Source organism: Paramisgurnus dabryanus, chromosome 20 (genome assembly GCF_030506205.2).
Source record: "Paramisgurnus dabryanus chromosome 20, PD_genome_1.1, whole genome shotgun sequence".
Lineage (NCBI taxonomy): Eukaryota > Metazoa > Chordata > Actinopteri > Cypriniformes > Cobitidae > Paramisgurnus > Paramisgurnus dabryanus.
The window spans coordinates 10557703-10581355 of record NC_133356.1 but is presented as its reverse complement, the minus strand read 5'-3'; the positions used below and the strand labels follow the sequence as shown (position 1 = coordinate 10581355).

General features: G+C 35.2%; 1 protein-coding gene across 2 annotated transcripts in view; it reads right to left on the bottom strand.

The window, feature by feature from the left end:
- The window catches only part of LOC135786796 (uncharacterized), a 31076-nt gene extending 9442 nt beyond the window's left edge, over positions 1-21634 (bottom strand). Inside the window, exons 1-3 of one of the 2 annotated variants that reach the window (XM_065296377.2) lie at positions 21413-21634; positions 13844-13929; positions 10753-11001 (exon numbers count right to left, since the gene is read on the bottom strand). In XM_065296377.2, the coding sequence (XP_065152449.1) occupies positions 10753-10993 (241 nt within the window). In that variant the 5' untranslated portion in view covers positions 10994-11001; positions 13844-13929; positions 21413-21634. The remainder of the gene's footprint in view (positions 1-10752; positions 11002-13843; positions 13930-21412) is intronic. The other variant, XM_065296376.2, reaches the window with a different exon arrangement.
- Between the last annotated feature and the right edge of the window lie 2019 nt (positions 21635-23653).

The window sequence follows — 23653 nt, the reverse complement described above, 5'->3', positions numbered from 1 at the left end:
ACACCATGTTACTACAGAAGAGTCAAGTTTTAAATAGGAAAAATATCGAAACTCTTTGGTTATTTTTTAACATGATGCTAATGGTCTAATCAGATTCAATGGATTGTGCTTAGCTATGCTAAAAGTGGTACCGCCCGACCCAGAGATCAGCTGAATGGATTCCAAAACGGTAAAAATCAAATGTTTAACTCTAGGGGAGCTGAAAAATAAGTATATTTTCAAAAAAGTGCAGTGTCCCTTTAAGGCTTAATATAATTCAAACAGATGAGGGTAATCATGTAAGGCAAAATTAGCTATGTAGACTTCTTTTTGTACCAGGCTGTAAAAATATAGGATTGACTTCCTTTTGGAGCCTGTCTTTAGCGGCCAGTTGATGTATTGCAGTTCACTTCCGTGTTGGAATCAAGAGAGATACCGAAAAGTTGTCCCTCAATATAAACTGAAGTCGGAGCCAACTGCAAATAGGTGGGTCAGCCGCAAGTGGGCTGTACAGATCTCTAGAGGATTTTGATGGGTTTATTTAAATGTTATGGGCGGTAGTGTGGAAGTTTTGTTACAATCCTTGCAGCTTAGTGTAAATACGTGATATTTTGAATCTGTAGGTAGTATGGTTTCAGGACTATTCAATCTTATGGAATCATACATTGTACCCTAAACCCAAAAAACAAGTTTTAAAGTTTAAAGGCTTGACATACTGTAAAGTGTGAGGTCGTCATGTAAACGATGTCATCAGACTATAAACATCAAGTATTTAGTGAGAGTCTGATCCTTGTCGCTAATCCATGCTCTTACTAAATCCTTGGTGTTTTGAGTCTGATGACATCACGCAGGTGTGGTTTGTTACCTGCTCTAAAGCCAGAAAGCATCACAATCCCTGCTAAGTGGTGATTCAAGTCTGTCTGTCCCATCTTACAGAAACAAATATTATACTCAAACCACAGCAACATTTTCAAGTTTGAGGGCTTGACATAAACTATGCTGTCGTCATGTAAACAAAGGCTGAAAACACCAAGTGTTAGCTGAAGCCTGCTAGGCAAGCCCAACCCATTTGGGAAATCCAGCCTACTTGATGTAAGCTCCTCCCACCTGCAGAGGTATACGCTCTGCAGAGGTATCTACTTGAATTTAACAGGGCCATTTACATATCTTATTTTACTTGGAAAATTATTGTATAAAGTCAGTTTACACAGACTGTGACGGAAGGCATACATTGAGCTTGCACACAGGGCGTTTATTTAACTGTTGATTCGCCATCATGAAATCTGATTTGAAAGTAAAAGTATTTTTTAAATATGTTACAAAGTAACTTAATAGAGGCATCACTTTTATTTAACTTGCATCAAAATGTTTCAATTTGCACCTACTCTGTTCAGTCTGACTGAAGTAGAGATGTGTTTGTGTATCTCGTCTCTGACCTGTGCCAACTTGCATCGCCTGATAGACGACGTCTTTTAAAACAAAGTGAAAATGCTTCATATACGCAGACATTACAAAAGATTGTGTTGATAAACAGGTTTATAGTAGCCTACTATTTTCTGTTAAGCAAAAATATGCTAAGCACCGAAACTTTACCTGCAGCGCCACGTCGTTTGCATGTACGGTCGATGCTGAAACAAATAAAATAGCTGGCAAAATAAAGCCCGTCACTTCACAAGATTTGTGGAACGGGTCTTTGAATTAATCTTTGTGGGAACACCGTCTGTTTGTCCCTGAGGCATTATCCTTCACAAAGCATAAATAATGACGATCAAATCCAAGGTTTACAGAGACAAATGCATTTCAGTTAAAGCTAATACAGGGATCCACATAAAGGACTGCCCGGTGGCCCGGGGCAAGCGCGAGAGACGTTCGGGCCAGTAAAAAGTATTGTCACACACCCGATCAGGCCAGTGCTTCACCCTCAGTCACTAAAATATATTTTCATCAATGAAAATTATTTAACATCTTGAAAGCAGACATTTACTTTGCTATATTGTGCACAATTTGCTGTCAGTTTACAGGTAAAGCAGAAAAGTTAGGAGCCTTTTTTCGTTGGAACATGCCTGTTGTATATGTATACAATTATATTTGACTTTTAAATAATTGTTTTTAAATATGTGACACTGAAATTTTTTCATTGGGGCCAGTGAAAACCTGAACCACTGGCCCGACTGGGCCAGTATAAAAAATTATTTGCGTTGAGCCCTGTCATACGAAATCATAAAAGCATGTTGATAGATCAAACATCACACAGATCTTTAGTCATGGCTGATTTTCTGAACGCTGACAGAAAAACTTCTGCCTGACACACCTGTATCATATGACAGTAATGTGATACTTGTTCTTTCGGATTAGTTGGATTTAACAAACACAGTCACAGTTGCAAGAATCAAAAATACATCAATAATATGACAATTAATGCTAATAAATTAAAATGTTTAGACACAAAGTAATAATTCTTTTACACTGATGGTATCCCTGTGAATGCAGAGCTGCAGACGTGCATTAAAGCCTGCTAGGTGAGATGTGCATTGCTTTTGGCCAAAACATACACTTCAGCCTTATATGTGCTAACATGTACCAAATGCAGTTCGAAGAGCCTGCAGTAAACACACAAAACTTCCAAAAAAAAGTTTATTGTGAAAGACACAAGCTGGTTTCTAGAAAGGGTCACTTAGATAAACACGTACATCAACATCAATATAGATGCTGTATCTCAAAAAGCAATAATTCTTTATCCCTAACAGGAGTCCTATTATGCCATTTTACTAAGTATTTATTTCGTTTTTGGGGTCTAATAGTTTTTGTAGCTTGTGTCTCTTTAAACCCCACCCCCTTCAAAACATCTACCCCTGAATGGTTAAGCTGGACCAATTTGTCATCGGCTCAACCACCTTACAGAAATGTCCCACCTATTACCATAATCACAAGCTTCACCGGTGTAGTATTATTGTAAAAACTAACAATGCAATGAAATTTGCTTTATCAAGTTGAGCCCAAGTCAAATAATAAACAGTTGACCAGAACAACCCTGCACCCTTTCTTCTACATTTTGGATGCAATGTTAGAAATCATTCAGCACACCAGGCGAGAAGTGCCGCGTCGTGTGTAGGGCAACTCGCAGATATTACACACCAGACGTGCACATTAAATAGCACAAGCTTAGTCATACAGAGTCTACTTCAACATGCAAAATTTGCGTTTGCAACCTATGTTAATCGTTAACAAACGTGAGTGTGAGTATTACTCATGGGATTTAACTTGTCTAACTGTGTCATGACTCATGAATATATTCAACTCAAGCTGAAAATCCGCCCAATTCGCGTCATTCGCACCGCCCTGTGCAAATTTTGCATCTTTTTGGGTGATTCTGATGAAATCCAGATATAGAAGGTGTCCAGCTACAGAATTTTTTAAAAGCCCTTGAAGCCAGTTTTTTTTTTGCACATATAAGATTAAGGTCTGAACTTACTATATTATTACTTACCATTATTTTTAAGGCATTTGAAAAATATTTCCTATATAAAAATTTACATTTTTTAATTATAATAATCAAAAATTATCATTACCGCAACATGATATTACATTAAATATATGCATTTACAAACTCATGTTTCGGTAATGAGAACTAAAAAGTTGTCTAGGTACTATGGCAAACAAAATTTTAACTTTTATCTGGAGAGAAAAAATAAGAACTGCTTACCTGCTTGCCATCGCGAGTGTCACAGTCAATTATGTCCCTTACAACATTTTTTTTTTTGAAAATGTTGGTTCCTTGGGGGCTTAAACAATGATTGAAAATTGTTGCGGAGGATGAGAAAATTGGTCTTGGACACATTTATATTCCTTATTATTGTCTTTACATTTACCAATGATCACCAAATACCACATGTTTCTTTACTATAAATGTTTTTAGTATAACATCCACTGAAGCTTTTCATTTTTTAGATATTTGAATTATAAATATTTCCATGTCAAAGAACCCAAATCCAGTCATGGACACGTTGCGGTAATGAAAATTTTCCCCTTAAATGTGAAAAAAATAACAAAATTGGTTTGTATGATGTCATTTAAAATCATGTGCAAAATAGTACATGAAGAGATGTTTGTAACTGTATGCTTCTTTTTTTGATAGCATTTACTTTTTTATCAAAATGTTTCACGACACCTCATAAGTCTAATTTCGAGAGAATCACCCAATTGTGTTTTTACATTTACTTCTTACGTCAGTAAATTACATACATAATTAAATTAGCTTCTGTTGTGTACGGCCAATTATAAAAGTTAAAAGGTGAGCCTGCAATTAAAAGTACATCAATATTTCTTTGTCTTAGAAAAGCTGAACAGAGGGGTGATATTAGGGTCCCTTTGACATGGCAACACTACTAAAGCAGCTTAACTAGGCATCAACCCCTTTTTTTTTGAACATGTCTTGGGTTAAAATGTAATATTAGTGATATTGTGATGTTTGCATAGGTGAAAGAAGTGCATGGTAGTTCTAACAAACCGTTTATTTTAGTATTGAAAAGTGTTTTCTGTTAAAGAGAATATCTCTGGTTGAAATTGACTTTGAACTTTGTAACTTGGGAGACCTTTTATGTCCTCATACATCCACATTACACACTACATAAAGTTGAAACTGTGACAAGGCATAAAAGGACACCTTTAAACAGAACAAAACCACAAATCATTCTCTCACTCGGTCTTCCACTGGCCCAGAGCTGTTGTGGGTTCCTTTCACAGATGCCAAACAAAGAACCAGTTTTACCAACTTAACACCCGTTCATTGTTTCATATCATCAGGATAATACTCTGCTTAAACACATACTCTGAATTCTGCACAAACACACCCATTAATAACAATAAACACACACACACACACACACACACACACACACACACACACACACACACACACACACACACACACACACATAAACTCTGTCTTCATCTCCTAAACTGTCATGGGCTCAGTGGTCAAAAAGGTGGCAAGGTATGACTGACAAAGGCAAATTCAGAAGGTCACTTGTTTGGAAAACTGAACATTTCATGGGAAGTCAGTTTTAGGTAACTGTTCTTTGTTCGGACTGAACCAGCAACATCCCGCAGGAAGCTTTTGCGTTGCAAGGTCTGGGATACAGGATACAAAACACAATATTGTGCGTGTTCCTAGTATGACCTTTTTATTAATGGGTCTTGCTAAAATGGCACTATAGCTATTGTTTAAGATAAGGGTTAATACTTTGAGGTTGGGAACTGGAACAAACACTCCTGTCATGGACTGTGCCAAGGCAACCTGAGGCTGGAAATACACGCACTAACCAATGTATTTAGCACACACCCTAGCAGGAATACAGACTTTATTAAGTTATATTATATTTTTTTGGTAAACATTAATACTACGGAAGCCGAGACAGGTTGTGTACTATATTTACTTTTGCTTGCTTGTTTTTCTTGTGACCTTAAGATAACAAAAGTTGTATTCCTGTGATGTTATTAAAGCTTGCGTGTACTCCATATTACGTGTTGTTTTGTTTGTAAACAGCAAAAGCATATTTTGCTAAATAAGCATGGAAGAACAAATGAGATATTACTTCGATTAGGGATTCGCTCAAGCTGAAATAGTGTCAATAATTACCAATTTAAAAGTGGTGGATACAGGGACTGTCTCTGAAGTAACTCCATAATATACACATTTCTACTTTTAACAGCATTTAAATGGGATGACAAAGTGTCACAGAGGCCAACATGGTTGTCAGATATAATGCACATTTTTTCAATTTTTGATATTTATTCAAACTCTTAAAAAACACTGTAGTAAATTATTACTTTAAAGATGATCTCTTAAAGGATTAGTCCCTTTTCTTAAAAAAATCCAGATAATTTACTCACCACCATGTCATCCAAAATGTTGATGTCTTTCTTTGTCCAGTTGAGAAGAAATTATGTTTTTTGAGGAAAACATTCCAGGATTTTTCTAATTTTAATGGACTTTAATGGACCCCAACACTTAACAGTTTTAATGCAGTTTAGAATTGCTGTTTTAAAGGACACTAAACGATCCGAAACGAGGCAGAAGGGTCTTATCTACCCAAACGATAAATAAAAAATAAATAAAAATATGCACTTTTAAACCACAACTTCTCATCTTCCTCTGGTCCTGTGACGCGCCAGCTTGACCTCACGCAATATGTCATGATGTCAAGAGGTCACGGACAACGTATGCAAAACTACGCCCCAGTGTTTACAAGTGTGGAGAAAGAGGACCGTTCCGACGTCGTTGTATGTGGAATGATACTAATTAATGTCTTTCTGTCAGTTTATTGTTTAAAATGGGCCGCAAATGTGCGTTTCATATATGTAACACGTGACCTTTTTACGTAATTACGTGAGGTCGCGCTGGCGCGTCACAGGACTGTAGGAAGACGAGAAGTTGTGGTTTAAAAGTGCATTTTTTTATTTTTCTTGCCAAAAATGACAATCATTTTGCTCTATAAAAGACACTTATGCCTCGTTTGGGATCGTTTAGAGTCTTTTGAAACTGCAATTTTAATCTGCATTAAAAGTGTTGGGGTCCATTAAAGTCCATTAAAATGAGAAAAATCCTGGAATGTTTTCCTCAAAAAACAGAATTTCTTCTCGACTGAACAAAGAAAGACATCAACATTTTGGGTGATATGGTGGTGAGTAAATTTTTTAAAGAAAACGGATCCTTTAATTCACGAACATCAAACGTCCAACTTTATTTATTTATTAAGTCTATCGGCAATTAGCTACACGTGTGGTAACAGCGAAGACCCCGACTCATAAGCATTAACAGTCCCCTTCAAAATACACAAAATATTATGAACAAGAAATTACATTATGACATTTGGATTATTGTGTGAGGATAACAAGAAAATAACTTTTGTTATGTTGAGATCACGAGAAATTAAGTCGTTACAAGCAAGCAAAAAAAAAAAACATGGATGACCTCGCACAGCTTCCATACAATACAGTTGTATTTGTTAACATTAGATAATGCATTAGCTAACAAACTAACAATATAGCATTTATTAACTTTATGTTATGTTCATTCAGCATTTACAAATATATTTATTTTTTAAATCAAAGGTTGTCCTGTTAACAATGATAATGCACAATGAACTAACATTAACTATTGCTATATATGCTTATTGTTAGTTCATGTAAGCTAATGCATTTACTAATGTTAACAAATACAACCCTACTGTAAAGTGTTACCTATTTTTAAATGTATTTTAAGATGTGTTTTTGCAACTTAAGCAACCACCAAGGACACTTGACGTTTAGCATGGACAGGACCACTTAAAGAAAAAGACAAATTGTTACCTTTCCCAAGAGAGCAAACCACATCGAGCTCAGCAATGTACTCCAACTCACCTAATAAGTAAATCAATACTCTTCAGAGATTATGTGTTGGAAATATACTGGAAGGGAACAGTAGCTGATAATCTTATCAAGGTTACCAAACACACTTTAAGATTTAGCCAAGTGACACATTCTGAAAGTCAATACAGACGGCCATTCACAAGAACCACAATCACATCACACCCTCAAAAAAGATGATGAAACACATTCATGATAGATTACAATTGTTTATCAGGCCCAATGTAAAGCTGCTGTTATCCATCCAAGTCTGAATTCAGCATACATTTACATTTATTTATTTAGCAGATGCTTTTATCTAAACTGAATTACGAAGGAGAAAGCATTTAACATTTTGTCAAAGGAGCAAACGGTAAGTATAGTCTACAAAGCTATGTTTACAAGTAGGAATATAGTTGTACTTGTATCTCAGGAAAAATTAACATGAAAAATACGAGTTCAAATGCAAAAACCTCCAAGTGTGTCGGACATGTTTTCGTGTAAATGAGCATTTTTGAATCAGCCTCTTATGTTTAGGTTTTACTTTAAAGGTTTTATTCAGTAATTTAAATGTTTTATTTTCCACAAATGTCACAGAAACACACAGGAACAAATACACAGTTGTGCCACCTTTCCCAGTCTGCATCAGGTACAGTAGTCGATCTGCAGGTAGTTTACACAATTTCTATGTCAAACTTTCATTTTAATGATAAAGGGAAAAGCGAAGTGTTTGAATAATCCGTCAGCAGCAGGTAACGACCATGACCTCAGGCCCATAACATAAAAGCTGTTTATTTTTTGTGGTTACGCACCGTATAGATCATCATAAAAGCCACAATCTGTTCTTTCAGTCCAGTGTGTGTCTGTGTGTTTAAGTGGCTTCTCGCTTCAATAAATGGGTGGAGTTGAGGTGTAGTCTCACAAAGGTCACAAAGAGATTGAAAACATACAATACCTCAAACCAAGAAATCATTTCTGTATATCCCATACTGATTTTTGCAAGCTACACCACAAACGTATTGTTGCAGACAGAGAAAAATACACAAACAAACTTTATCACAAACAGCACTTCGTGTGACCTCAGGAAAGGGCAAACCTTTATCTTCACCGCATGTTTATACTTCAACTCGGAAAAACTTGTGACTTTGTGATAAACACAATGCAAACAAGGCTAGCGTTAGCACACATACTCAATATTATTGGTATTTGAGAGAAGTTTGAGAGAAGAATAAAGGTCACTTGACATGTCAGCCTTCGTTGGTCCAACATATAGTTTTTAAAGGGATAGTTCACCCAAAAATGAAAATTCTGTCATCGTTTACTCACTCTCATGTTTTTACAAACCTAAATAAATTTCTTTGTTTTGATGAGCACGAAGGAAGATATTTTAAGGAATGTTTGTAACAAACTGATAAGAGACCCCATTGACTTCCATACTAGGAAGTGAATAGGGCTCATGATAATTTTTTTTCTTAAAATATCTTCTCTTGTTCATTAGAACAAAGACATTTTTACAGGTTTGTAACAACATGAGAGTGAGTAAATGATGAGAGAAGTTTCATTTGTCGGTGATATCTTTAACTACATTTTTATACCACAGCATAGCTGCCATAAACTAACATTATTGGTAACAGCATTGGTAATGGCTAATCCACCAGTATGGGTGATTCTTGCGAAATTAGACTTATGAGGTGTCATGAAACATTTTGATAAAAAAGTAAATGCAAAGTAAGAGTATCAAAAGAGCAAGGCATACAGTTACAAACATCTCTTCATGAACTATTTTGCACCTGATTTTAAATGACATCATACAAACCAATTTTGTTATTTTTTCCACATTTAAGGAGAAAATTTTCATTACCGCAACGTGTTAATGACTGGATTTTGGCTCTTTGACATGGAAATATTTATAATTTAAAAAAAAAACAACAAAAAAAAAGCTTCGGTGCATGTTATACTATAAACATAAACAGTAAAGAAACATGTGGTATTTGGTGATCATTTGTAAATGCAGATACAATAATAAGGAATATAAATGTGTCCAAGACCAATTTTCTCATCCTCCGCAACAATTTTAAATCATTGTTTAAGTCCTCAAGGAACTAACATTTTCAAAAAAAAAAAAAAATTTAAGGGACATAATTGACTGTGACACTCAAGATGGCTACCAGGTAAGCAGTTCTTATTTTTTTTCTCCAGATAAAAGTTGAAATTTTGTTTGTCATAGTACCTAGACAACTTTTTAGTTCTCATTACTGAAACTTGAATTTGTAAATGCATATATTTAATGTAATATCATGTTGCGATAATGATAATATTAGAAAATATCTTTGTAATCCTCTAAAAATAATGATCATAGTAAGTTCAAAACTTAATCATATGTGCAAAAAAAATGGCTTCAAGGCTTTTAAAAAATTCTGATGCTGGACACCTTCTTAATCTGGATTTCGTGAGAATCACCCGTATGTGTAAAATCTTTAGTCACAGACCACAGAAATATTTCTAATGGTAAAATATAAATAAGTTATAAATGCTAATATATTAATAAATATTTTTTATAAATAAATCAATATAAATTGATTTTCCATTAATGTATTAAGCACATTAGTAATGATATGATCACAATATATTAGTGATATAGACGGTTTAGAAACAACATAAACAAACGGCTTTTGTGGACTAAGCGCAACTTCCACATAGAATCAATAACAACCTTTACAGTAGTTTGTTTTTGATAACAAAGGAAGTAAATTACCTTCGTTTATATATATATTTATATCATATCTTACGCATATCAAATATTACACTGAGCTGATGTTACTGTGTAAAATTAATGTATACAATGTTAGCTTGAATTCTTGTCTGGCTGCCAAACCTCTCCACTGAGTTGTGATCCATGCTCATTATCTCCCCTTGCCTTAACCAAACCAAAACATTTCATTTTTGACAAGGTATTTGTTTCAGAGATCAGTTAAGCCCCTAGCTAGACTGATAAATAAATACAGACTAAAAGTTCACTCGGTTCAGGCGCAAAACTGCCAGAACGTATGTGCATGCGTCCGATGAGACCTATATTGTCTATATTGTTTTGATAGGCTCACTCGTCTACATTCTTTCAAAACACAAGATGGACCCACGTCGTTATTTCTTTCCCTGAGAAACATTTGCTTACAGAACCAGTTTATGTTATGGAAAAATGCAAAACTAGTTTTAGATATTAGTAATGCAAAAGATAAAACTCCTCCAAGTAAAAAGGAAACAAAACACACATTAAATGAAGAATGCAGGGCATCTAAGTTAAAAACCACCGATACTCTTAAAAACACTTGCTGAAAAGCTTGTAGAGGTGTTTCCTGTTACAGAAGCAGGTGGTGATAAAAGTATTACCTGTGTTAAGTGTAATGGGTGGTAACTCCACAGGTGATCCATGGTCGAGCAGGTCTCCTTGTAACTCCGTAACATTGCGGCGGGCTTTCCTGCGCTGTCTTTTCAACCATTTGAAAGCACGGCTCAAGGATCCCGCCCGTCTCCTGGCCCGTTTGCCTCTGCCGCCCTGTCGTTCCTCGTTGAACACCTGCAGCATATCCGGAGGAATCAGGTCCCCCACAGACTCACGGCCAGAAGACATCACGCCGTCTGTCACAAAATCAAAAGTGCATTACATTTACGATTTAATTCAAAGTGGCTTACAGTGCATTACAAGGTAAACGTTTTTTTCAGTATGTGTGTTGCTGGGATCAAACCACATCCTTGTGAGCTGCCAATGCAAAGCTCTACCAATTGGGCTAACAGAAGTATAATAAAGTAAATAAATAAAAATAAAGTTCATAGAAAATCAAACATCTGTCATTATTTACATGACCACAAATGGTAAATCCACAGACTGAAGGAAGAGGACATTCAAACACTACACCTCTACAGTATATGGGTGATTTGGTGTCCAAAGTCATTATTTTTGCTTTTTACAAATGTTTATATTTTTATTATTTTATTAATAATTATTATTTTAATAATCTTGGATGACAAGATGTCACAGGCTGGCCGTAAAAATATAATATCTTCTCTAAAAGTGTCTTGTATAGCTAGCTGAAAATAATGATTTCCTGTTGTCCAAATATGTCGATTCTTTTACTGTTACAAAGAAAAAGGTACAAAAGTTGTCACTGGACGGAAGGTCTTAATATGTACCATTTTGGTACAAATATGTACCTGAGGTACCAGTATGTACCTTATCTAGGGTACCAATGTGCACCTTTTAGTTACAAAAGTTTACTTTTTGAAAATGTACCAATGACAACTTTTGTATCTTCTTGTACTTTACCTTTTATTTAGAGCTGCATGACAACTAATCATTTGCAGAATAAAAGTTTTTGTTTACATCATGTGTGTATGTATTGTGTATAATAATTATGTATATATAAATACACAGACATTTATTTAAGAAATGTTTAAATGTTTACATTTATATTATATATAAATACTTAACATATAATTTTTTTCTTAAAAATTATACATGCATGTGTGTGTACTTATATAAACATAAATATTATACGTAGTACACACTCTTATATGATCTAAACAAAAACTTTTTTCTGCAAAAGATTAGGTGCGATTAGTTGTTATGAATTGATTGATTGATTGATTATTTATTTGTCAATTTCTTCACATGTTTATGAAGCCCTACTGCAATTGTATTTTTGCTAGTGCTGGGCATAGATTAATCTAGATTAATGTCATACAAAATGAAAGTAATTTGTTGCATAATATGAGAGTTTGTGCAGTGTGTAAATATTATGTATATTTAAACACACACACACACACACACACACACACACACACACACACATACATATATGCATATATATACATATCACACATTTAAGAATTTTTTTATTTATATATATTTAATGTATATTTTTTAATATATAATATAGAATATAAATATAATATAGAATATAAAAATATATATATATTATACAGATGTTTGCATACAGTTACAAACATCTCTTTATGTAATATTTGCACATGATTTCAAATGACATCATACAAACCAATTTTGTTTCCACATTTAAGGGGAAATTTGTCATTACTGCAACGTGTCCATGACTGGATTTGGGTTCTTTGACATGGAAATATTTATAATTAAAACATCTAAAAAAAAAAAACGCTTCAGTGCATGTGGTACTATAAACATTTACAGTAAATAAACATGTGGTATTTGGTGATCATTGGTAAATGTAGAGACAATAATAAGGAATATAAATGTGTCCAAGACCAATTTTCTCACGCTCCACAACAATTTTCAATCATTGTTTAAGCCCTCAAGGAACTAACATAAAAAAAATTGACTGTGACACTCAAGATGGCTACCAGGTAAGCAGTTCTTATTTTTTCGCTCCAGATAAAAGTAAAAATTTTGTTTGTCATACTACCTAGATAATTTTTTAGTTCTCATAACCGAAACATGAGTTTGTAAATGCATATATTTAATGTAATATCATGTTGCGGTAATGTTAAGTTTTAATTAAACAATTTAAATAATTCTATAGGAAATATTTTTTAAATGCTCTAAAAATAATGGTTATAGTAAGTTCAGACCTTAATCTTATATGTGCAAAAAAATTGGCTTCAAGGGCTTTTTAAAAATTCTGATGCTGGACGCCTTCTAAATCTGGATTTCGTGAGAATCACCCAAATGTTTCTTAAATACATACATGAATGTGTGTGTATTTATATATAGGCTACCTAAAAATAACACACAGCAAAAACTCATATTTTATGCAAAAACGACTTTTATTTTGTATGAGATTAATCTAGATTAATATATGCCCATCACAAATTTTTGCCCATATGCTTGACAACATTTACTTATAATATCTTTCGTAATTCACCTTTGTCTTATAATTCTTATATGCAATAATTACATTGCACAACCAAAAGTATGTGAACATTCTTTCTAATGAACAGGTTTGGCCATTTCATCTACACCTATCATTAACAAATGCTTAAATTTAGGCATACAGTCATATGCATGTCCTGATTAAAAAAAAAATTGATAAAAAGTAAACTTGTTATCCAAACACAAATTATAGGTCCTGGGTCTGACTTAATCATCTTAAATCATACTCACTCAATGAGCTACAAACACCATTCCTATACACCTAGTCATCCGCTCCACCCTCACAAATACACACACAGTTACTGATACACACCACATACTGTACACAAACGCATATTATGTGTAAAGCATTTAAACACAGATATCTTGAATAAACAGGCAAAAACACACCCATCAGATGTATTTACCCAGGGAGGTTATATCACTAAGATTAGAGACACACACACATTCACAAAGGACTGAACATCACGTGGATATAAATGCATAAAGTAAACCGCAATTTGGAAATGATGCTGCTGTTAAACATAAACAGCAAAGACGCATCATAAGGGGGTGTATGTGTGAAGGAGACATCCTCACATTAAAGTTGTCAGATCTCTAGCATCACTCCACCAATCAGATCACTGGGCCAATCAGATCACGGTATGTTGACTCACTTCATCACTCTGGAAACGCACAGAAACAAACAAAGCATGCAGAAGTGCCATGAGTTAAATGCATGTTTTTTTATTGTTATCACATCAGTCTGATCTAGGTACAGTAGAGGTATAAACACAGACTCACATGGCAGATCGCATGCTTTTTTGCGAATGCGCCGGTGATTCATTTGCATTCAGTTACGTAAAATTAGAAATGATTATAATACATGTCAGGATCCTATTTGCATGACATTACAGGTCTGTTTCGTTTCACCTGAAGTTTAATCCTAACACATATACAAGCATACCTGCGCACAATTACACACTCCCATACAGAAACTCTCACAGGCCTGAGAAGAATGTACTGCTGTTCCTACCGGGGTGTCAAGGTGTGTCTGTGTGTCATATGATCTAGTAACAGTTTAGGGCGGATTCAAATGTTCCACACAAAAACATTTCAACCATTTCATTTCTTCCACGAATTCAACCTTCCCAAAAAACGTGTGCAAAAGCGCGGGAAATGCACAGCACACTGTACAAGGCTATCTTCTCAATTTTGCTTAGGCTACTACATAACGTGCAGTAATTTGAACCTTTCATCAGCTGACATATGACCTCATTTAACATTTACACTTTTATATGCAAGTGGCTTTATAACGTATACATATTTATCAATATGTGTTCCCTGGATTCAAACCTAAGCTAAACAGGAATATTATTGAATGCATGCCTAGTTATCTTAGATAAAACAAAGTACGCTTGAATGCACTAAAAATATACTTTTATACTAGCAAGTACATTTGCAGTAAATTGCTATTTGTGTGCTTAATAAAATTTTTCTACTTCAGAAGTAGTTAAAGTATACTTAATACCAGTAATATTTGAATTCATTTGTTAGTGTCTTAAAATAAATGGTGTCAATAAAGTTGAGTGCACTTAAATGTTCCTTAGTCTATTTTAATAAAGACAACTTATGTAAGAATATTAGTGCATGAAAATTTACGAAGTATACTTAAACTAAGTGTGCTAATGCACCTTTTTTTCACCCAGGATCTCAGAAAAAAAAGAGGCAAAACAAATAAATTACAGAAATAGTTTGAAGATTTCTTCAATACATAGAAAATCATATAATTTACCTTTATTCCAGCCCATGGCATAAATGTAAATTATATGATTTCCTATCTTCAGCTGAACACAAATAATTTGCACAAATAATTGTATACACTTTAAAAAAATATTTGTTGCACTTAAGTTTTTAAGTTTAATTAACTTTAGTTTAATTATTTACATTTATTTTAACTTTTTTTAACAAGTGAGGAGTTGCTATAAATTATAAAAATAAAGTTGAATTATCTTAAGTTATTTAAACTTTTTTTATGATTTATAGTTTTAAGAAAGTTGAAATTAATTGTAATCTCAACTTGACTAAACTTAAAAATGTAAGTCCAACAAGGAATTTTTACAGTGTATAAACAAGAAGATACAAGCGATACATTCAAATATAGCAAAGCATTAATAACTTACTAATACATAATACAATATTAATATTATTGGTACTTGAGAAAGATCTCAAGCGCGTTTTCTCAGGAGATGGTTGAGAACCAATAGGATTTCACATAATCTACATGCCCCCTTATTTAAATGAACTTCTCAATTCTGCTTGGTTTACATTTCTATGTTGTTATGTTGTTAAATAAGCTAAAAAATGAACCGTTTTATCTCACAAACATATATATTTTACTTGCAAAGACACCTTACTTCTATGATGGTGCTTTTTGGAGCTTTTGATATTTTGATCACCATATAACATGACATAATATTAAAGAGCACCTATTTCATTGCTAAAAAACAATGTTATTTTGTGTATTTGGTATAATACAATGTGTTTGTGTGGTTTATGGTTATTTTACTCTCTTACTGAAACGGATGGATTTTGTACAAAACCTGATTGGCTAGCTAATCAGTACGTTGTGATTGGTCTGAAACGTCAGCCAGAAAAGTGACGCTTCTTACCATGTTTAAAAGATTCGGTTGCTAACAGGAGTTAACTTATAGGCTGTAAGTCAAGCGAGAGGAGTTATGATAATGTCGGTCTTGTCTACATCACCAATACCATGAAGTAAACTGTTGCCTACAATGACAATTTGTGTGTTTGTTGTAGTCCAAGAAAAGAGATTTACGTTGGAGACAATAACTCACGTCATCGTTTACTTTGTACCTTTTGCATATCTTTAACATGTACTAATACACACCAAAGAATGAAAGTCACATATATCTGAGATGGAATGGGGGTGAGTAAAATACAGTTTTAGTGAATTTCATTTTAGGTGAACTATACCCATTTCCCTTAAAACATCACAGCGGACGTTTTAAGGGTGTCACGATTCTCCAAATCCTCAATTCGATTACATTTTCACTTCAAATGTCAAGATTCGATTCAATTCTCAATTTTTACTTTTTTTTTGAAAGCACAAATAAAATGCTATGCCATTTTTAGACTAGACGTTTACAAAATATAATATCTGACCTTGAACCCGGAGATGCCCTGCCATGTTAGTCATCCTGCCAGTGGAAAAACATGGTACACGCACATACCTGATAAAATGAAACTTCCTGTCAGATGAACATTCCTGTCAGTACTTTGCACCTTAAAAACGCAATTTTATTACCGTCAGACGAGATTGTGAGACTATACCCCAATAAGTCATGTTTAAATGCTGTTTTCGTAACTCTTAAAGGAATATTCCATTTTCTTAAAAGAAAAATCCAGATAATTTACTCACCACCATGTCATCGAAAATGTTGATGTCTGTCTTTGTTCAGTCGAGAAGAAATTATGTTTTTTGAGGAAAACATTGCAGGATTTTTCTCATTTTAATGGACTTTAATAGAGCCCAACATTTAATACTTAACTCAACACTTAACAGTTCTTTCAACGGAGTTTCAAAGGACTCTAAATGATCCCAAACGAGGCATAAGGGTCTTATCTAGCAAAACCATTGTCATTTTTTACAATAAAAATAACAAATATCCCCTTTAAAGCACAACTTCTCGTTTAAATCCGGTCGTGATCCGCCAACGTGACCCCACGCAATACATCATGACGTCAAGAGGTCACAGAGGACAAACACGAAACTCCGCCCCAGTGTTTACAAGTGTTGAGAACGAGGACCGTTCCTACGTTGTTGTATGTCAACTGATACTAATTAATGTCTTTGTGTCAGTTTATTGTTTACAATGATCCGCAAATGTGCGTTTTTTATATGTAACACGTGACCCTCCTACGTCACTACGCATTCACGTTAGGTCGCGCTGGATCGGATTTAGACGAGAAGTTGTGCTTTAAAAGTGTATATTTGTTATATTTATTGTCAAAAATGACAATTGTTTTGCTAGATAAGACCCTTATGCCTCGTTTGGGATCATTTAGAGTCCTTTGAAACTCCGTTGAAAAAAACTGTTAAGTGTTGAGTTAAGTATTAAATGTTGGGCTCTATTAAAGTCCATTAAAATGAGAAAAATCCTGCAATGTTTTCCTCAAAAAACATAATTTCTTCTCGACTGAACAAAGAAAGACATCAACATTTTGGATGAAATGGTGGTGAGTAAATTATCTGGATTTTTCTTTTTAAAAAATGGAATATTCCTTTAAGCAACTGAAATAAGTTGTTGTGAAACTTAAACAGATCTCAGTTCAGAGAAACAACCGGCCCTGGCACAGACGCCGCTCGGCTGTGCACGCGTGCGTGCTCTGTTCTGCTGTTTTTTGTTTCCCATGTATAGAGCAGCTTGCGTGGTGTCTTCTGCATCTGCCATGCTATCTTTTGACTGTGTGTAACTAGCGAAGTTGGAGGAGGTTGACTCGCAGGACTCACCACGTGTATTTTCCCGCTTGGCAAGCCGGACGTGATATGGGGGTGTGGCAGCATCGACAATTTCATTTTTAATTCGAAGTTTGAGAATGTGATTTTATTTCGAACGATTTTGATTTGAAATCGAAATCGTGACACCCTTATACTGACAATGAAATTAATGTATTCTATATTGCACAGTATATGCAATGGCCTTGAATACGGCACATTTTGTCAAGTGCAAGAGAATGACACGTGGCTTAGCACACCTGCATAAGCTGCAGCAGAGATGAGCAGGTGAGGGTGTGTATCTGTGTTCATGTGGGTTACAGGAAATTTGGAAGATCAAAAGCCTGAGGGGTAAAAACCAGGAAAGCTGGAGTCCCATTAACATACACACAAAAGCACGCAATACAAAGCATGCTGTAGACTGTAAACTACAGTATGTTTGAGTCCACCATTCAGGTTTAGATGTTACACAAACAGCTATTCCTCCTACAGAGGGGTTTTCCAGTCTAAGAGAGGAGACATTAACTCATATGTGATACATCTTGAGTGGGTTACACATAAGCCATTACTTGGCAACTACATGCAACATCACAACTGTGTGAGACACGACAATGTCTGTCTGAGAAAGGCGTCTGCAAAGCTAAAACTTTTGCAATTCTGGGATAAGGAGGAGGAATTCCCCTGTAAGTGTTGAGGGCTGCAGTCCCCCTGTGGATCAGCTTGAGGAACAGATGGAGAAAAGTGCAGACATGCTAACTGCACATTAACTGTCCGCATGGGAGTGGCGGTTTTCTCTGACAGCTACTATTACAGTATATTAGCGCAATGGCACAATACGAACACACACAAAACACATGAATATGAGAAGACCACCCCGGGTAGGTTTTAATATTAGAGATCCGTGTGACATGAAATAAATTCCCTGGAGCGATGTGTATTTTTTAATATGATGAAATATAATCACAAATTCACTTTCATAAGAGGTCTTGTATTATGTTTCTGTCTAATTTCATCCCCATATACAGTCTTAACTGTGTTTAACTATGTGTGTGCGTTTGCGTTCAGGAGCGTTGCAGCAGCTTGTTGGACGCAGGAACAGCATTCCTGAAAGACTGATAATTGTATAATTCATATGGGTTCCTCCTCCAGCTCCTCCTTTTCTATCATCACCGCCGCCTTTACTCATCCTGTTTTCCTTTAGATTTCTAATGTGATGGTTTTATGGATGGATGCTCGCCGGGCCATTACATCATTTCACACCTAACAACATTAATACTTAAAGGGACACTCCACTTTTTTGAAAATATGCTCATTTTCCAGCTCCCCTAGAGTTAAACATTTGATTCTTACCGTTTTGGAATCCATTCAGCTGATCTCCGGGGCCGGCGCTACCACTTTTAGCATAGCTTAGCATAATCCATTGAATCTGATTAGACAATTAGCATTGCGCTCAAAAATAGCCAAAGAGTTTTGATATTTTACCTATTTGATGTATATGATGTTACGCAGCAGCCGAAAATAGTCCCCTTAGTTTCAGTCAATAGCAAGGGACTTTTTTGGGCACTACGTAATATCATTCCACCTCCTGCAGCAATGTTACGACAGCAAAGTCCTTGATTATTACGCCAGAATGAGATTATAGTTCTTAGCCATTTCTGCCTAGAAAATCGCAACTTTTAATTTTCCATCTGCCTTAGTACACAATGTAACTACAGAAGAGTCAAGTTTTAAATAGGAAAAATATCAAAACTCTTTGGTTATTTTTGAGCGCGATGCTAATGGTCTAATCAGATTCAATGGATTATGCTAAGCTATGCTAAAAGTGATACCACCAGACCTGGAGATCGGCTGAATGGATTCCAAAACGGTAAGAATACTGTTAACACTTTCATTATCCTTTTATTTAAAAACATAACGAACACAACTAATCACTTTTTAATTTAGATCCATTTAATCCAAAACCGTCTCACTTTCTGTTACATTTCACTCTCATATAATCCCAAAAAAGTCAGCGTCTGCCTAACTATCCTTGAGCATACAGGCCTGTCCTAATTAGTCCTGAAGTTATGATAACTGATTATACAATGATCAAATGCCAGATTAACAAGTTTCATTGAGTGGTTTAAAGATCAAAACCACTTTAGCACACCATACAAATAAATTCCTCCACAAAGGGAAACATACATAAAAAAAGTGATAAAAGCATAAGGATGTTGATTAAACTATCACGGTGATCAATCTGTTGGGTGGTGGTGGCAGCACGGTGGTAATGCATCCGATATGCCAGTTTAAAAGTTTATAAGGGGTTACCTCACCACCAAGGTGCCCTGGAGCGAAACCAGGCAATTGTCTGTCACATTATCTCAGATCAGCTGCCAAAGAGAAACCAGTTTTTATTTTTCCAGAAAAAAACAACATTTTGCAGTGTGGGAAAACACTCAAACAGTCTCAGAAAACACGTTTGTGAGAACCAATTATTATAATTTAAGAGAATAAAGGTTTTGTATTTAGGTTACTCCGAAATGTCCACAGATATCAGGATTCATCAACATACCAACCGGCTTAGGCCGCACCACGTGGCTGCGCAAAAACCTATAAACACCAAAGTAGGGTGTGTGTGATTGTTTAAGATAAGAGAAAAGTAAATGAGTCATATATTAAACTAAAGGGACAGTGCCACTCAAGTCAGTTTAGCATTTTATTTCCATGCATAGCTTCCTACATAAGGGCAGTGATGTGGCTTCAATCCATCTCAAACACACACACACACATACACACACCTCAAGCTTCTGCACACACTTGCGCAACTGATCTGGAATCTCTACAGAAACAAGCCCATGCATGGCAGCCTGACGGGTACAGAGGCACACCCAAAAATCAACAATACCTTCAGTCTCCCTTTCTCTCTCTCTCTTTTCCACTCTCCTTCCCTCTCTCTCTCTCTCTCTCTCTCTCTCGCCCTCCCACAAGTCAACTATGATCAACAACAGCTCTAATGTTCTAGGTGCTTGGAGTCGTTCTTTTCCCTCCTCTTCCTCCAAATCCCTGCAGGTCTCCTATCTGTTTTGGGTTAATATACAAACCCACTCAAGGTGAACTACAAATGTTTTGAGACTCAATTCACAATAACACAACATCTGCATTTTAGCAACTTAAATCACTGGTTCTCAAACTTGTCAGATTTGGGCCCCCTCTTGTATATAGTGCAACCCCCAAATAAAATACTTGACATAAAAATTTGACTTTAACATTTAGGAATTAAATTAAATAGTTTTGTTAGTTGATATCCTTATTTTTCTGAAGTTTGATGACCAAATTTAAGTCATAAAACAGGCCCCCCTAGCACCATCTGGCGGCCCCCAGTTTGAAAACTACTGACTTATAAATTACATATGCATACACCTATATATCTCTGTATGAAAAGTGAAAATACATTTTTAAAAGTGAAAGAAAAATACGCACACTGCTGAAATAAAAGTTTCTCAAAACTAAACGCATTTACAATAAGGCGGCAGCACTTTAAATATATTATCAAACCTCGTAGTGTTTTTCTTCTTTAAGTGCATTAGATCGGGTTTTAAACGTTCAAAACAAAATAATAAGAAGAGATATGATATGTGACGATTAGGCAGGGCTGTTAAGTTAGGTACCTCTTAAACTTTCGGATCCGTCCGTTTCCTCGTCAGGCTGTAAAATCCTTTACATCGGACAGTCCACGTGCATCTGCCCTGTGAAGTTCAGGTGAGACATTTCCGCAATATTCCAGTTTTCCTACAAAACGTTTTATTCCATGGAAAGCAGTGAGCAGTCAGAGATCAGTCTTTACAGACTGTGTCCTCTGTCTTGAGTTCCTCCTCCTCGCTTTTTAATCCTGAAGAAGCTCCAGGTGAGAATTAAAGGGAGTTTCCGAGCGCTTCTTGATCAATGACTGCTCATTAGCGCCTCCCCGTGGATTCAGACTGATAGACTCGTAATATACATCCTGTAGAAATGATGATTACATAATACATTGATCAAAGCACGTGTGATTTATATGTCAATAGTGTCAGAGGCAGGATGTATTGTTATGGAGGTGCCTAGTCATCAGGGACATGGCATTAGATTCTAATATTAGAAAATAAAATGAAGGAAAAGCCACCATAAAGTCTATACCTAGTTAAATTTTACATGTAAACATTATGAATTCATTTAAGTATTTAATTCAATGAGTAATTCTACCGTTAGCATTACTGCAATATCATAAGTGTACACTATCTTGTCGTCATTCCAGCACAATCATATTCATGACTAAGGGGTTGCATGTTAATCCCACCTATCTGAACAATGAGTCGAATTTCCTGGCTTGTGAAATGTCCTGATTTGAGATTGCTGGAGAAGACGTACAGGCTGAATTTTACCTGATTCACTTAATGTCCTTGGATAGGCAGATCTAAAATCTAAATCTTGCTCCATATGCCAGTATGCCACTGCATGTCCTGCAGAGTTTAGCTTCAACTCAAGTCAACCAAAACCAGCTCATCAAGGTCTTCAGGATTACTTAAAAATGACATGCGGGTGTGTTTGAGGTTGTAGCTAAACTATGCAGGACCGTAGATTGGATACCCTCAATTTAACCCTGACATACCTTGAAAATATAGACATCAAAACATTTTTTGGCAGATTTATGAGCATTTCAAATAGCTACTTTGGACATGCTTCTGACACAAACCTGAACAGACACACAAAGAGCTATCACATCATGATGTAATGGATTTGAAAGGGTACATCTCACCTATAATAATCTCTTTTTAGAGTTTGGCAGGCTGCTAAATTGCAGACCAATGAGTAGCACACATGAATCATACGTAAACAAAGATCAACCGATGACCTATTAAATATAACATTAATCTTGTTCTTTCACATACAAAATAAGGATCATTAACATATTTTTCTACTTAAATAGTAACCCAGTAAGTTACCTGTTTGCCAATAACATGTTAGGTAACTTTACCTGTCCAAACAGGTCATAGCTCTGTAACAAACATGGAGAGGAAGAACAGAAAAGTAAAGCATTTGTACTGAATTTGACTAAATGGCAACACAAACATTCAATATCTGTTTATCTTTTTTTTAAAAAAGAAATATATAATTTAAAAAAATATATAATCTGTACAATACATAACCCACACTTGTGCAGAACTATAGTAAAAAAAAAAAGTAATATTTATTGTCTTCATAGTTCTTTTTATACCCGCTCAAATATTTTTTTCATTACTTGTGTTAATATACATATTGTTATCGATAGTATATAATATTATTTATATATTATTTCGGATTTATTCAATATGTCTCTGCAGAGAACAGGACAGTTTATGTATTTAAAATATCAATGTCAAGCAATATGATATTGAAGAAAATAACATAGGTGTGGTTTCCCGGACAGGGCTTATCCTAGTCCCAGACTAAAATGCATGTTTGAGCTGCCATAATTTAAAAACATCTTGCCATGACATATCTTAACATATTTCAGTGCCATTGTTTTGTCTCGAGATGCACACTGGTATTGTTTTTGAAAGGTATGTTTGTACTTAAAGGGGACATATCATGAAAATCTGACTTTTTTATTGTTTAAGTGCTATAACTGGGTCTCCAGTGCTTGTTTCAACCTAGAAAATGTGAAAAAGAAACTACCCAGTAATTTTATATTTGATAAACCATTCTTTACAAGCATGTGAAAAAATAGGCAATTGAAATACGGATCCCCTTGTGATGTCAGAAGGGTATAATACCGCCTCTTAATCTTACTATCCAACCACGGCACTGCATTTAGTGCATAGATTAAAACATTTGCATTTTAAAGGACACACCCAAAACGGCACATTTTTGCTCACACCTACAAAGTGGCAAATTTA